The sequence below is a fragment of the Pipistrellus hanaki genome (genome assembly GCF_964339955.1).
Source record: "Pipistrellus hanaki genome assembly, chromosome: 2".
NCBI lineage: Eukaryota > Metazoa > Chordata > Mammalia > Chiroptera > Vespertilionidae > Pipistrellus > Pipistrellus hanaki.
Window position 1 is genome coordinate 136,821,104 of NC_140504.1, and position 14,362 is coordinate 136,835,465.

General features: G+C 37.8%; 1 protein-coding gene across 1 annotated transcript in view; it reads left to right on the top strand.

Annotated features, from left to right (window-relative positions):
* Positions 1-2,170: 2,170 nt before the first annotated feature.
* Positions 2,171-14,362, top strand: part of LOC311616672 (guanylate-binding protein 6-like) — a 32,573-nt gene continuing 20,381 nt past the window's right edge. Inside the window, exons 1-3 of the mRNA XM_084872341.1 lie at positions 2,171-2,320; positions 11,403-11,606; positions 12,568-12,695. Coding sequence (XP_084728467.1) covers positions 11,417-11,606; positions 12,568-12,695 — 318 coding nt within the window. The 5' untranslated portion in view covers positions 2,171-2,320; positions 11,403-11,416. The remainder of the gene's footprint in view (positions 2,321-11,402; positions 11,607-12,567; positions 12,696-14,362) is intronic.

The following is a 14,362-nucleotide window of genomic DNA, read 5'->3' on the forward strand; positions in this document are numbered from 1 at the left end:
TTTCCTCCAATCACTCTTTTTTCACAAGTGAGTCATTCTTTAAGACCTAACAGAAATAAAACTTTTCTACGAAGTCATCTATAATCTATCCTAACCCTCCCTAGTAGAAATAATTGTTGCTTTTGTCGAGACAAACACTTTTTTCCTACTATCATTTATTAACACTGTTCACGTCTTGTTTTATTTTATATTTCCCTCTTTCAAGGTTTAGATTATTAAAAGGTGAGAACATTACTTTGTTCATCTTTAAATTTGCAAAGGCAATGGGCCTCACAAGTACATTACATGAACCATTGAAATATACCACCATATATTGCTGGAAAACAATAGCAGTGCAAAAATTAAAAATCCCAAATATAGACAAATTATAAAGACTGATAAACTAATATCACACAATATGGTTACATTACAACCCTGAAAGTCAGAAGTTTAGGATATAATCTCATATTAAAAGACAAACATTCTCATGAGAACATAATAATTTGTATTATATCACATATTAAAGGAGGAAATTTCAATTTTCAGATTTTAATATATGTTATGATATTGTATTTAATGTAACAGCTTTCTTGGAACACGTATTTCATTTTAGTAATCTACTTATGATAAATCTATAAAAATAAATCTAACATCTAGCTGCTGCTGCTTTATTTTTACTATGTTGTCAAAGAGCCGATTTCTATCAAGCATACTGGTGAAAGTGGAAATAACATTTAAATGTCTTTGAAACCAACCCAGAATATTCTAGGCACAGAAAAATAAACAATGAAACTCACTTAAAATTATTCTAATAACACAGCTCCTACCTATATCCGTCCAGAAGACAACAGTTATAACAAAAATACTTTGATTACACAGTTTTTAAAAATAGTCTATTAGGTGGAATCTTGTACAATTAAATATTTTTTCTGAATTATTATTCAGATGAAAATGCAAATATAGGGAACAAAACTTAACAGACAATAAAACTAGAGCAAGACAATATTTGTGGCCCTTGTCAACTTTTAAAAACTTGTTGATGGTTATGACCTCTTTGTTCATTTTGAATGTTCAGATTTGAGTTAGTTTGTATTTTTATATTATTTCACTGAAAGAAACACTCGAAATATAAACTCAGGACCCTTACTATAAGGTTCTCCCTCCTCCCAACTGGTGGGCGGAGTTATGACATTCCTGGCATCTGTCACAGAGACATCCCCAGTCCATTGAGTCACCAATCAGTGCGTGTCAAAGTGTCCTGGAGCCCACCCTTCCCTGTTGTGCCTTGGGTCCAACCCTCTCCTGTTCCTCCTCTTAAAAGGACCCCCAGATCAGCCATGTGCTGCTGATCCTCCATGTCCACCCCACTAAGGCCCGCCTTAGTCACCCTCCCCCCATCCCCTTTCCTCCCAGCCCTGGGCAACCTCAGTGAAACCTATGACAAGGAAAGCACATGAGTCACCAGGCAAGTAGGATCTCAGGACTGCCCTGTGGTCAGACACCAGGCTGAGATTCTGATTGCTGATCTTCCATGTCCAGGAGGCAGCCCTGCTGTGTCCATCCCCCTTCCCAATTCCTTCAATCCTGATTTCTCTACCTCCGTAATGAGTCCTGCTCATTACTGGGGAATAAACTTTACTTTAAAATATCTTGGTTAGTTTCCTGCGCCTCAAACCTTACACTTACACTCCCCCACAGAGCCTCCACAAAGAAAAACAACAAACAACAGTAAGTGGGAGAATATGCTACAAAATACTAGGGTCTATCTCTTGATAGGGAAAATAGGAGTTTTATGCACACAGTTATTGATAATGAAGAAGGATAAATTAATAATAATAAGTTTTTCTTTAAAGCCAGAAATGAAAAGGCAGTCTTAGCATAAAATTACAACAACAATAAGAAAAGCCTCAGTGCCTTTCCAAAGTACTTCTAAGAGAGTTGCTGCAGACCTGTCAGCCTGCTGTTACTGGCTCACATTCAGCCCTGCAGCTCTGTGTTTTTGTGGGGTCAGGAAAGGCAAGCCCCCTGAGGGGGAGGTGCCAGACAGGGATTTCCAAGCTGGTGTGGAAGATACTTCAACCACCCTGCATTTCTTCAGGGGGGGAGAGGGGGGGAAAGAGGGAGAGAGGGGGTGAAGGTCCAACACATAATTTCCCAGAAAGGAAGTGTCCTTTCAATTTCGATTTAGGTTCTTCTCAACCACACTGAAAACAGCTTTGCTCTCATATTCCCCTTCATTATCAGCTTCTGAAGAACTGTGAGCACCCTGTGGAGCCAGACTCAGGACCAGCAACACAGCAAGAGGCAAGAATTTATCCATTGTCTGCAGCTTAGGAGACAGGTAAATCCCTCAGAGACTTGGATTTCCATGCACGTGTTCATTAAGTAACATCAACAAGAACAATGCATGCTCCAGCGCAGCACACCTGGCTCTGGAGGCAAGAGTCTCCACTGTCAGTTCTGGAGGCAACTGGCTTATGGTGGGGGCAGAGGAAGGGTGCCCCCCCAGGGCTATAAGCTGGAGACAGCTCAGCCCCTCTATTTGGATGGAAGGCTGCTGCAGGGCAGTGGGCACAGCTTGTTCCTGGGATGCCCAGCTCCTTCTTGGGCACCCTCCCAGGCTGTACAAAGAGCCCTGCCCAGGAGAAGGAGGGGTCCACTCTACATCATCTGCTTGAAGGGGCTGAAGTCCTTTCTGTGACTGAGGAACCAAACCTGTCCTTTCCTAAGAAGCCCTGGTTGCAGTCACTTCCTCCATCTTCCCCTCCCCATCTCAGAAATTTCCCTGGTATCTGTGGGACATTGAAAAAACAGAGGGAAGATGATCCTTAACATACAATTTAAACATGAAAACATTCTTTATTGCATTAACTGTATTTAGTATTCCAAAGATTGTATAAAGTGGTATTTAGATGAAATACTTCATTCTCACATATTTTAATCAACTATTAAAATTACCTATTAAAAATAAAAAAAGTCAAATTCAGTTTGGTTCAGTGGATAAAGCATCGGCCTGCGGACTGAGGGGTTCAATTCTGGTCAAAAGCATGCACCTTCGTTACCAGCATATCCCCAGTGGGGGAAGGGGAGAGTGCAGGAGGCAGCTGATCTATGTTTCTTTCTCATCAATGTTTCTAGCTCTCTATCCCTCTCTCTTCCTCTCTGTAAAAAATGAATAAAATATATGAAAAAAAAATACCTATAAGTTCTAAGCCAGGTTTTCATTCTGCAGTTTTAAAATGTTTAGACCCTACCAAAAAATTACATCGGTTATTGTTTTTTAGGTTCAGTTGTTTTGCTGAGTCCTCTGTAAGAATGAAAAAAGTTTCTCAGTTTTTTTGTTGATTCTTTGTTTCAAACTTCTGTAAACTAGCAACAGAAAAGTGGGAGGAGGAGAGGGAGCAAGGAGGAGTGAGAAGGACCTGGGAGCTTGTTCTGGGACACTCTGACCTGAGGAGCTGTGGGACAGAAGTGGGAATTCAACTTTCTTTTGCAAGCAACTTGGTCCTGAGTTTAAACCTGTCACTTTCTGGTTCAGAATGGACTGAGGAATGGAGAGGTAGGGACACCAGTAGCCTGGTAGCCTGGACTGTAGGGCTCAGCTGCTGGCTTTAGCTTCCCCATCAGGGGCAGTGGTAGTTGTGAGGTGACAGTTTAGTAGGACTTCTCCTAACTGGGATAGTAGATGGTGGAGCAGAGAAGGTGGGTGCATGGCGAGATGAGAGATTCGTGTGTTCTCCTGGCTGCTTAAAGGGATGGGGTGGTGCATGGAGACAGCTTCTTCATGCATGAGTTCAGTGTTCCTCATTGTAGTGTGCACTAGTTTGGACTTATGGTCTTATTCTAATTCCACCTTAGATTCACTGCATACACAGCATTTAAAATTTTACATTTTTTGTTAATTTTTTTCCCCCCTCAAGAGCAGACTTGGCTCAGAGAGCTCTGGAGTGCCTTTATTTATTGGAAAAAGAGAGGAATGGAGGAAAAGAGGAAGGAAGAGAGAGAGAGAGAGAGAGAGAGAGAGAAGGGGCCAGACACAGATGGGTTGCATTATGATTATGGCCTCACCCCCAGCTCCCAGTCACATCCTTAAAGGTTAGGTAAAGAGCATGCTGTCCCCTGACAAGGCTGTAATTCACTGCTCAGGCCCAAACTTGCTTAGAACACTGCCTGGCTCAGCTTCATTCTTGGTATGTTCTGAAAATTAGGAAGGACCAGCACAGCACTTCCTTGAATATAAAAATTTCTTTCTCTGCCCTAACAAAGTCCTAGGTCAGGCATGTTCAGGAACTATGCAGATCCACTTGATATTTTCACATGCATAATTTTTATTTATTATAGTTTGTTTTATTTATCTTTTTTCTTTATTGATTAAGGTATTACTATGTGTTTTTATCCTCCAATTGCCACCTCCTCACCCCCACACTCATGCCCCCACCCACCTGTTGTCTGTTTCCATTGGTTAGGCTTATATGCATGCATACAGTCCTTTGATTGATCTCTTCCTCTTATACCCTCTGTCCCCTACGTTCGCTCTGAGGTTTGATGGTCTGATCAATGCTTCTCTGTCTCTGGATCTATTTTTGTTCATCAGTTTATTATGTTGTTCATTATATTCCACAAATGATTGAGATCATGTTATATTTATCTTTCCCTGACTGACTTATTTTGCTTAGCATAATGCTCTCCAGGTCCATCCATGCTGTTGTAAATGGTAGGATTTCCTTCCTTTTTACAGCAGCATAGAATTCCATTGTGTAGATGTATCACGTTTTTTTCTAAAGTTTTACGTATGTCTCCTTTTCCCCCAATTGACCTTTTCCCCATCCCTTCTAACCCAGGCAATCCCCCATCGCCCCAGTGTCTGTGTCCATTGGTTATGCTAATATGCATGCATACAAGTCCTTTGGTTGCTCTCTAACATCCCCTCCCCTACCATTTGTCTCTATCCATGTATTCTTGTTCATCAAATTATGTTGATCATTATATCCTACATATGAATGAGGTCATGTGTTATTTAACTTTCTCGACAGGTTTATTTTGCTTATATAATGCCCTCCAGTTCCATCCATGTTATTATAAATGATAAAAATTCCTTCTTTCTAAAAGCGTCATAGTATTCCATTGTATAGCTGTACCATAGTTTTTCAATCCACTCATCGGCTGATGGGCATTTAGGCTATTTCCAAATCTTAGCTATTCTAAATTGTGCTGCTATGAGCATAGGGTTGCATATATCTTTTCTGACTGGTGTTCTGTTTTCTTGGAATATATTCCTAGAAGTGGTATTACTGTGTCAAATGGGAATTCCATTTTTAGTTTTTCGAGAAAACTCCATACTGTTCTTTACAGTGGCTGAACCAGTCTGCATTCCTACCAGCAGTACATTTGGGTTCTTTTTCTCTGCATCCTTGCCAGCATTTGTCATTTGTTGATTTGTTGATTATAGCCATTCTGACAGGTGTGAGATAATATGTCATTGTCATTTTGAATTGCCTCACTCAGATGATTAGTGACTTTGAGCATATTTTCATGTATCTCCTGGCGTCCTGTATGCCCTCTTTCAAAATGTTTCTATTTAGGTCTGATGCCCATTTTTTGATTGGATTGTTTATCTTCCCTTTGCTGAGTTGTATGAGTTCCCTGTAAATGTTGGATATTAATCCCTTATCGGTGATAACATTGGCAAATATGTTCTCCCATGCAGTGGGCTTTGTTGTTGTTTTATTGATGGTTTCTTTTGTTGTGTAGAAGCTTTTTATTTTGATGTAGTCCCATTTGTTTATTTTCCCTTTAGTTTCCATTGCCCTAAGAGTTGCATCTGTGAAGATAATGCTTGGCCATATGTCTGACATTTTGCTGCCTATGGATTTCTCTAACATTTTATAATTTCTCATTTTATGATTAAGTCCTTTATCTATTTTGCGTTTAATTTTGTGTATGGTATAATTTGGTGGTCTAGTTTAATTTTTTTGCATGATTCTGTCCAATTTTCCCAACACAATTTATTGAAGTGACTATCTTGACTCCATTGTATGTTCTTGGCTCCTTTGTCAAACAAATATTAATTGAGCATAGTGGTTTGGGTAGATTTCTGTGCTCTCTATTCTATTCCTTTGATTTATATGTCTGTTCTTGTGCCAGTACAAGGCCATTTTGAGAACAGTGGCTTTGTAATATAGCTTGATATCTGGTATTGAGAGCCCTCCTAGTTTGTTCTTCTTTCACAGCATTGCTGCAGCTTTCAGGGTTTTATTTTATTCTAAATGAATAATTTGTTCTAGGTCTGTGACATATGCCATTGGTAATTTAATGGGGAGTGCATTGGGTAGTATGAACATGTTAATGATGGTGATTCTATCAATCCATGAACATGATACAAATGCCTTCATGTTCCATCTATGTCTTCCTCTGTCTCTTTATTCAGTTTCCTGTAGTTTTCTGAGTATAGCTCTTTTCCCTCCTTAGTTAACTTTATTCCAAGGAATCTTAATTTTGTTGGTGCAATGGTAAATGGAATTGTTTTTTTAAACCTCTGTTACTGTAAGTTCACTATTGTTGTATAAAAATGCAATGAGCCAAGACCGGTTTGGCTCAATGGATAGAGCATCGGCTTGGGGACTGAAGGGACCCGAGTTTGATTCCGGTCAAGGGCATATACCTTGGTTGCGGGACTTGCAAGAGGCAGCTGATTGATGACTCTCTCTCATCGATGTTTCTAGCTTTCTATCTCTCTCCCTTCCTCTCTGTACAAAATCAATAAAATATCTTTAAAAAAAATGCAATGAATTTTGGGTGTTAATTTTGTATCCTGCTACATTGCTGAATTCATTGATTAAGTCTAATCATTTTTATGGAGTTTTTCAGTTTTTCTAGTACAGTATCATGTCATCTTCGAATAATGATAGTTTTACTTCTTTTCCAAGTTGGATGCCTTTTCATCTTCTCCACTCATGGCTATGGCTAGCACTTCCAGCACTAGGTTGAAGAGGAGTGGTGAATGCAGGCATCCCTGTCTTTTCCTCTTCTTAGGTGAAATGGTTTTAATTTTTGCCCATCGAGTATGATATTGGCTGTAGGTATGTCATATAAAGCTTTTATTAGGTTGAGGTATGATTCCTCTATTCTCTTCCGTGAGAGTTTTTATCAAGAAAGAGTGTTGGATTTTGTCAAATGCCTTTTCTGCATCAATTGATAGGACTGTGTGATTTTATTTCTCAATTTGTTTATATGATATATCATATATATCGATTTTCAGATATTGTGCCATCCCTGCATCCCCGAGATAAATTCTACTTGGTTATGGTGTATGATATTTCTGATGTACTGCTGGATTTGATTTGCTATAATTTTGTTGAGGATTTTGGCATCTATGTTCATGAGGAATATTTGGCCTGTAATTCTCTTTCTTTGCGTTGTCTTTATCTGGTTTTGGTATTACGGTAATGCTGGCTTCATAGAATGAGCTTGGAAGTATTCCTTCCTCTTGAATTGTTTCAAATAATTTGAAGATCATAGGTTTTATTTCTTCTTTGAATGTTTGGTAAAATTCTCCTGTGAAGCTGTCTGGTCCAGTGCTGTTATTTGCTAGAGGTTTTTGATAACTGCTTCAATTTCCTTCATAATTATTGGCCTATTGAGATTTTTAGATTCTTTCTGATTGAGTTTTGGAAGGTTGCATCTTTCTAGGAATATGTCCATTTCCTTCAGATTATCTAGATTTTTTGGAATAGAGTTGTTCATAGTATTTTTTTTTTTTTTTTTTTTGTGATCCTTTGAATTTCTGTGGGGTCTGTTGTTATTTTGCCTGTTTCATTTCTGATTTTGTTTATTTGGGTCCTCTCTCTTTGCTTCTAGGTGAGCCTGGCTAAAGGTTCATCAATTTTGTTTATCCTTTCAAAGAACCAGCTCTTGTTTTCATTGATCATTTGTATTGCCATTTTTTGGTCTCTATGTCATTCATTTTTGCTCTGAGCCTTCCTTCTGCTCACTCTGGGCTTTTCTTGTTGCTCTCTTTCTAATTCTTTAAGTTGCAGAGTTAGATAATTTAATAACAGTTTTACCTGTTTTATTTATTTATCTATCTGTTATTTATTCATTTATTTAATTATTCATTTATTTATTTATTCATTTATTTATTTTTAGGTAGGCCTGTAGAGCTATAACCTTCCCTCTCATGACTGCTTTCTCTGTATCCATAGATTTTGGGTTGTTGTGTTTTCATTGTCATTTGTTTCCAGGATATTTTTTTCAATTTCTTCTTTGATCTCTTTGGTAGCCCAATCATTATTAAATACTATTCAACCTCCAAGTATTTGAAAATTTTTGGTTGTTTTTATTGTAGTTTATTTCTAATATTATGCTATTATGGTCTGTGAAGATGCTTGATCTATTTAAATCTTCTTTAATTTGGAGAGACTTTGCCTGTGACCCACGATGTGGTCTATCTTTGAAAATGTCGCATGTGCATTGAGAAGAATGTATATTCCATGGCTTTGGGGTGAAATGTTCTAAGATGTCAATTAATTCCATCTGATCAAGTGAGTAATTTAGGATTGATGTTTCTTTGCTGATTTTTTGTCTAGAGGACTTATTCAGTGATGTCAGTGGGGTATTAATGTCCCCTACTATGATTGTATTGTTGATCTCTTCCTTGATATCTTCCAGGAGGGTTTTTTTTGTTGTTTGTTTGTATTTGGGTACTCCTGCATTGGGTACATATATGTTTACCAGGGTTCTATCCTCTTGTTATGTCAATCCCTTTAGTATTATGAAGTGACCTTCCCTATCTCTTGTTATGACCTTCACTTTGAGGTCTATTTTGTCAGGTATAAGTATTACTACCCCAGCTTTTTTCTCATTTCCATTTGTCTGAAATGTATTTTTCCCGCTTTCAGTCGGTGTGAGTCCCTTGTTCTGAGGTGGTTCTCTAGTAGGCAGCATATACAGTATATGGGTCATGTTTTCTTTTTAAATAAACATATTTTATTAACTTTTACAGATAGAAAGGGAGAAAGATAGTGAGTTAGAAACTTCGATGAGAGATAAACATTGATCAGCTGCCTCCTGCACACTCACTGTTGGGTATGTGCCTGCAACCAAGGTACATGCCCTTGACCGGAATTGAACCTGGGACCCTTTAGTCCACAGGCCAATGCTCTATCCACTGAACCAACCAGATTAGGGCAGGTCATGTTTTCTTATCCATTCAGCCACTCAATGTCTTTCAATTGGAGCAGTTAATTTGTTTACATTTAAAATTATTATTGTAAGGTACATGTTTGTAGCCATTTTTATTTTTTGTGCCTTTGTTCCTTCTTCCTTTTTTATTTTTTATTTTTTTATACCAGGCCTTTGACATTTCTTGCATTGTTGGTTTGGTAGTGATAAACTCCCTTAGCATTTTTTTTTGTCTGTGAAGCTTCCTATTTCCCCTTCAATTTTGAATGATAGCCTTGCTAGACAAAGTGTTCTTAGATTCTGTCCCCTACTTTGAATCACTTTGTAAACTTCCTTCCATTCCTTTCTGGCCTGATGTGTCTCTTTTGAGAAGTCATTTGATAGTCTAATGGGGGATCCTTTGTAACTTTCTGTCTCTCTCTTGCAGCCTTTAAGATTCTCTCTTTCTCTTGAACATTTGCCATCGTACTTAAGTTGAGTGTTGGTGTGAGTCTTTTTGGGTTTATCTTCTTTTGAATTCTCTGTGCTTGTGTGACCTTTTTCTTCCCTAAATCAGGGAAGTTTTCTGACGTTATTACTTTATTACTTCAAAAAATTTTCTAACCCTTGTTCCTCTTTTTGTTGTTCTGGCACCCCTATTATTTATATGCTGCTTTGTTTCATGTTGTCCCAAGACTCTCTTAGGATCTCCTCCTGGCCTTTAATTTTTATCTTCAATTGTTTGGGTGTGCTTTGCTGCCCTATCTTCTAATTCACTAATTCAGAACTCTGCTTCTTCTAGTCTACTATTGAAACTTTACATAGTGTTTGTTTTTTTAAATTTTATTTTATTGTAGCGATATCACTCTTTATTTCCTCTAGAGTCTTACGTAAGCTGTTTTTTTGTTTTTGTTTTTGTTTTTTTCAATCACAAGGATATTTTTAACAGGACATGGAGGATGTAAAAATTGGGAGGAGTTCTTGTTATTTTTTATTGACAGTTTTATTAATATACACTTTTTATTGGCTTATAACATAAATCTATTTTTAAATATTGATGCACACTTCATTTTGAAAGACAAAATAGATATCACACCACACAGTTTCTCTAAACAGGGAATGACTGTTAAACTTTAAAGCCTAAATGATTTTGAAAACTTATAAGAAAGGAGAAAAATCAAAAGCTGTTTTTCTTCTGGAGCCCCAAACTCCTTCAATCCCTTCAGTATCATAAATGGAGCCATAGATATTACATTTTATTGGTCTGTCATATGTCAAACCAAATCGTCAACCTAAAACCTCAGATTGTGATGCATACTAGTCATACTCATCACTAGTTCTATAGCTGTTCTCAACAACTAGGATCACAAAACAGAGAGATGCATGAAACCTGTGGCTTAAAATACCGTATTTTCCAGCGTATAAGACGACCCCCTAATTTTACAGTTAAAACATAGGTTTAGCCTATATTCGCTGTATAAGTCTACCCCCCCACTTTCTAGGCAACGCCAGTTCTTTTTTTAATAGACAGCCTCTCTGACTCTGGCCAATCTGAGCAGGCTTTTTACTAGAACACAGTGTAGCTTCGGGTACAGAACATGAGCAGGCTTTTTCTAGAACACAGTGTAACTTTGGGTACAGAACATGTACACTGTGTTCTAGTAAAAAGCCTGCTCAAATTGGCCAGAGTCAGAGAGGAGGTCTATTAAAAAAAGAACTGGTGTTGCCTCGGAAGTGGGGGGTAGTCTTATACAGTGAATATAGGCCTAAACCTATGTTTTAACTGTAAAATTAGGGGGTCGTCTTATAGGACGGAAAATACGGTACCTCAACTTTATCCCCAGGTTGCTCTGGTCCCAGGCAGGTCCTTCCTCAGTATCTGCCTCTCACTATCCTCTTAGAAGCTAGTTAAGCCTTATATTTGGGGAGAGGATATTCACATGAGGTGATGGCTTTGCTTCTCAGTGGTGATTCTGGCATAGGGTAGGGCCACTCTACAGCATTGTAAGATTTTGCTGCCCAGCGCCAGCAATAACATTCAGTCAGAGGCCCTCACAGCATTGGGAACACTTTGGCCCTTGCAGAGATTCAGTGCAACTATAGAGCCAAAAGTAGATCAATTTTTCATTGCAGGTCCTGGATTATGCTTATTATGACAGGAACAAAGTAGAACACTCATATTGCTCTGAGATGGTGGGTGCTTTGCACAACTCTGCTTCAGAGAATAGCATTGTAATCTTATTTCTACTGGGATGTTCTTCTAGGTTTGCAGGCTGCTATGGCATCTTCACCCAACATGATGGCCCCCATTTGCCTGGTGGAAAACATCAATGAGCGTCTGTCAGTGAATCAGAAAGCTCTAGAGATTCTTGACCAGATTTCTCAGCCAGTGGTGGTTGTGGCCATTGTAGGACTGTATCGTACAGGAAAATCCTACTTGATGAATCGGCTTGCAGGACAGAATCACGGTGAGTGGTATCTCAGGCAGAGGACAATTCTTTGACTCTAGCTATATCACAGTTTCTTAGTTTTCTTCACTAGGCACATGAAAAAAAAAAGAGCAAAATTCTTTCAATAAATCAACCTTCTAATTCTAATTCTAATTTTTACTGATAAATTATGACCTTAATTGGTGTTATATCATGCGAGGGCCAATTTTGTTAGTCTAAATCACAGCTTCTTAGTTTTCTTCCCTGATTACATGAAGAGAGAACTAAACTCCTCTTAATAAACCAAACTTCTAAGTCTAGTTTTCATGAGTAAATCATTACTTTATTATATTCCATTGCCATATTTATAGTTTTACTTATGTTAAGGAAAATTCCTTCTAGTAATGCATAGGCTCCTTTTTTTTTTTTTTTTTTTTTCAGTACCAAGACGGAGGTGTTGAAATTGTGCCTTCTCTCTTGCTCATAATATGTTTTACTCTCTCTATAAAATTTTGCTTTTCCTATGAATATATAAAGATAATTGCATATCTATCACCATGTTTAAAGATTTTTTGAGTTCACATCTCATTGTTGTTAACCTGTCCCACACCATTTGCCATTTTTATTTTTATCACTTTGATTGGAAAAATATTATCTGACTTTCTTTTTCTTTAGATATCTCTCTTCTATCCACTTTTATTTGGCCTTTACTGGACCATTCTTTAAAATGCTCTTATTGTGGTATTCAGTGACATTTATTATGTCTGATTATGGATGAACTTCACCTCCATTTTGAGCTCTTGCTGGGTATCATTTTCACAGTTAACATTCATCTCCTCCTTTGAATAGAATACACACAAAGTAAAGCATTCTTACAAAATAGAGAAAACACCATTTTATATTCTGGGGTATTTCCATTCCAAAAAGTCTGATTTTGTAGTCCCTTGGCTGCTTAGTTTGTCTATTGTCACTGTGTGTTCTGTCTCCCCTTCATTTATAGGTTTCCCTCTGGGCTCTACGGTGCAGTCTGAAACCAAGGGCATCTGGATGTGGTGTGTGCCTCACCCCTATAAGCCTGATTGCACTCTGGTCCTTCTAGACACAGAGGGCCTGGGAGATGTGGAAAAGGTAAGGCAGAGAGTCAAAGACAAAATGGTTTCATTCTGGATAGTCTCATAACAAACTCTTTAATTTAACTGCTTGATCTATTTGTGAAATCTAAAAATCCAACTATATATCAGGCAAATTGTCAGTTGTTTGACTCTTATTTTTAGGTAAGTTGTCATGGAACATTGAATAAATTTTTTTCTATTTCTCGGCAATGCATGACTAATTTGATTCAATTGTTGAACACCATATTTCTGGTCTCTAAGTTAGTACTGTAGATGCTAGTGACCCATGTAAAAGCCCTGCCCTCAAAAAGTCTGCAGTTTTCTGGTGAAGTTCATTAGTACTCACCAAGCATTCTGGAAGACTTTGAGACAGCTCTGAATGAGATGAATCTATAAAAGCATGTTTGTCCTACAACATTTGAAGATGGGTATTTGATATTTCAATTTTCTACGAAAGGATGAAATGAATGATTTTCCCTTTCTGCTTTAGTTTGAGACTTATTTGGAAACTAGAGGCCTGGTGCACAAACTCATGCACTGAGGTGGTGTCCCTTTTGCAGTCTGGAACCCTTTGCTTCTTACCATTGCATTGCTTCTTACTCCTTGGCTTGCTGCTCCTTAGAGCTGCTGCAGAGGCAAGAAAGGCTTCTGCCACTGCTGCTGCATTCACCAGCTGTGAGCCTGGCTTTTGGTTGAGTAGCGCTTCCCCTGTGGGAGCACACTGTCCCTTGAGCGTCTGCCCCTTGGTAGTCAGTGTCTATCATAGGGACGAGTCATTCTGGTAATTTAGCCATAATGGTCACTTAGACTATTATATATAATAGATAGTACCTAAATTTCTACAACTTTCTATTTCTACCCAAGGAAGAGTTAGAAATGTTGTGTTTATTTTTATGTGTATATCAACCAGTCTTGCTTTCTGTATAACCTATTGTTTGTCATAAGTGCCACTTCTTATTGTAATCATTTTTTTTTAATGGGGGTTGGGAATATAAATGGACAAATTAGCATTTCCCTCCAAATTTTTCTAGATTCTTTCCACTTTTGCTCTGGTGAAAAATTTAGACAGTGTTTATAATAGAATGAAAATTCTGTATTATGCTGTTATTTAGATCTGCTGTATTTATTCAAACAAATTAACCCCTCCTTTAAGGTCTTTCATCTGTTTGCCAGACTTTTGTATTTGGCCATGTCTACTTTTGCTTCTGTGGGTCTTTCTATGTGCAGGATACCTCCACTTATTCAAATTCACACTTTCCTAAGTCTTTAATTTTCAATCAAGATGCTGAGAAAGACTTTATGTTATGTAAAATTTTCCAACTTTCAGAGCTCTGGTTCTTCCATGCTAGACTTGTAAATTTTAATTTAATACTTCTTAAAATTTATATTCATTATTGAAAATATTACATATTTTTTCCTTCTTTCTATCCTATTGACCAAGTCTTCCTCACACCTATCTCCGCTGCAGACCTTCAGCATACTACTATTGTCAGTGTCCATGTTTTGTGCATATATGCATATAAGTTCTTTGGTTGATATTATCTCTCCCTTTCCCCCTTAATTTACTATTAGAGCTACAGGTTCCAATGCTTATATACATTACTTTGATTTAACATCCTATAGATATTATCCTTCTTATAATCCTTGCTATAAATGTTCATGCTTTTGAAAGTCACCTTGAAA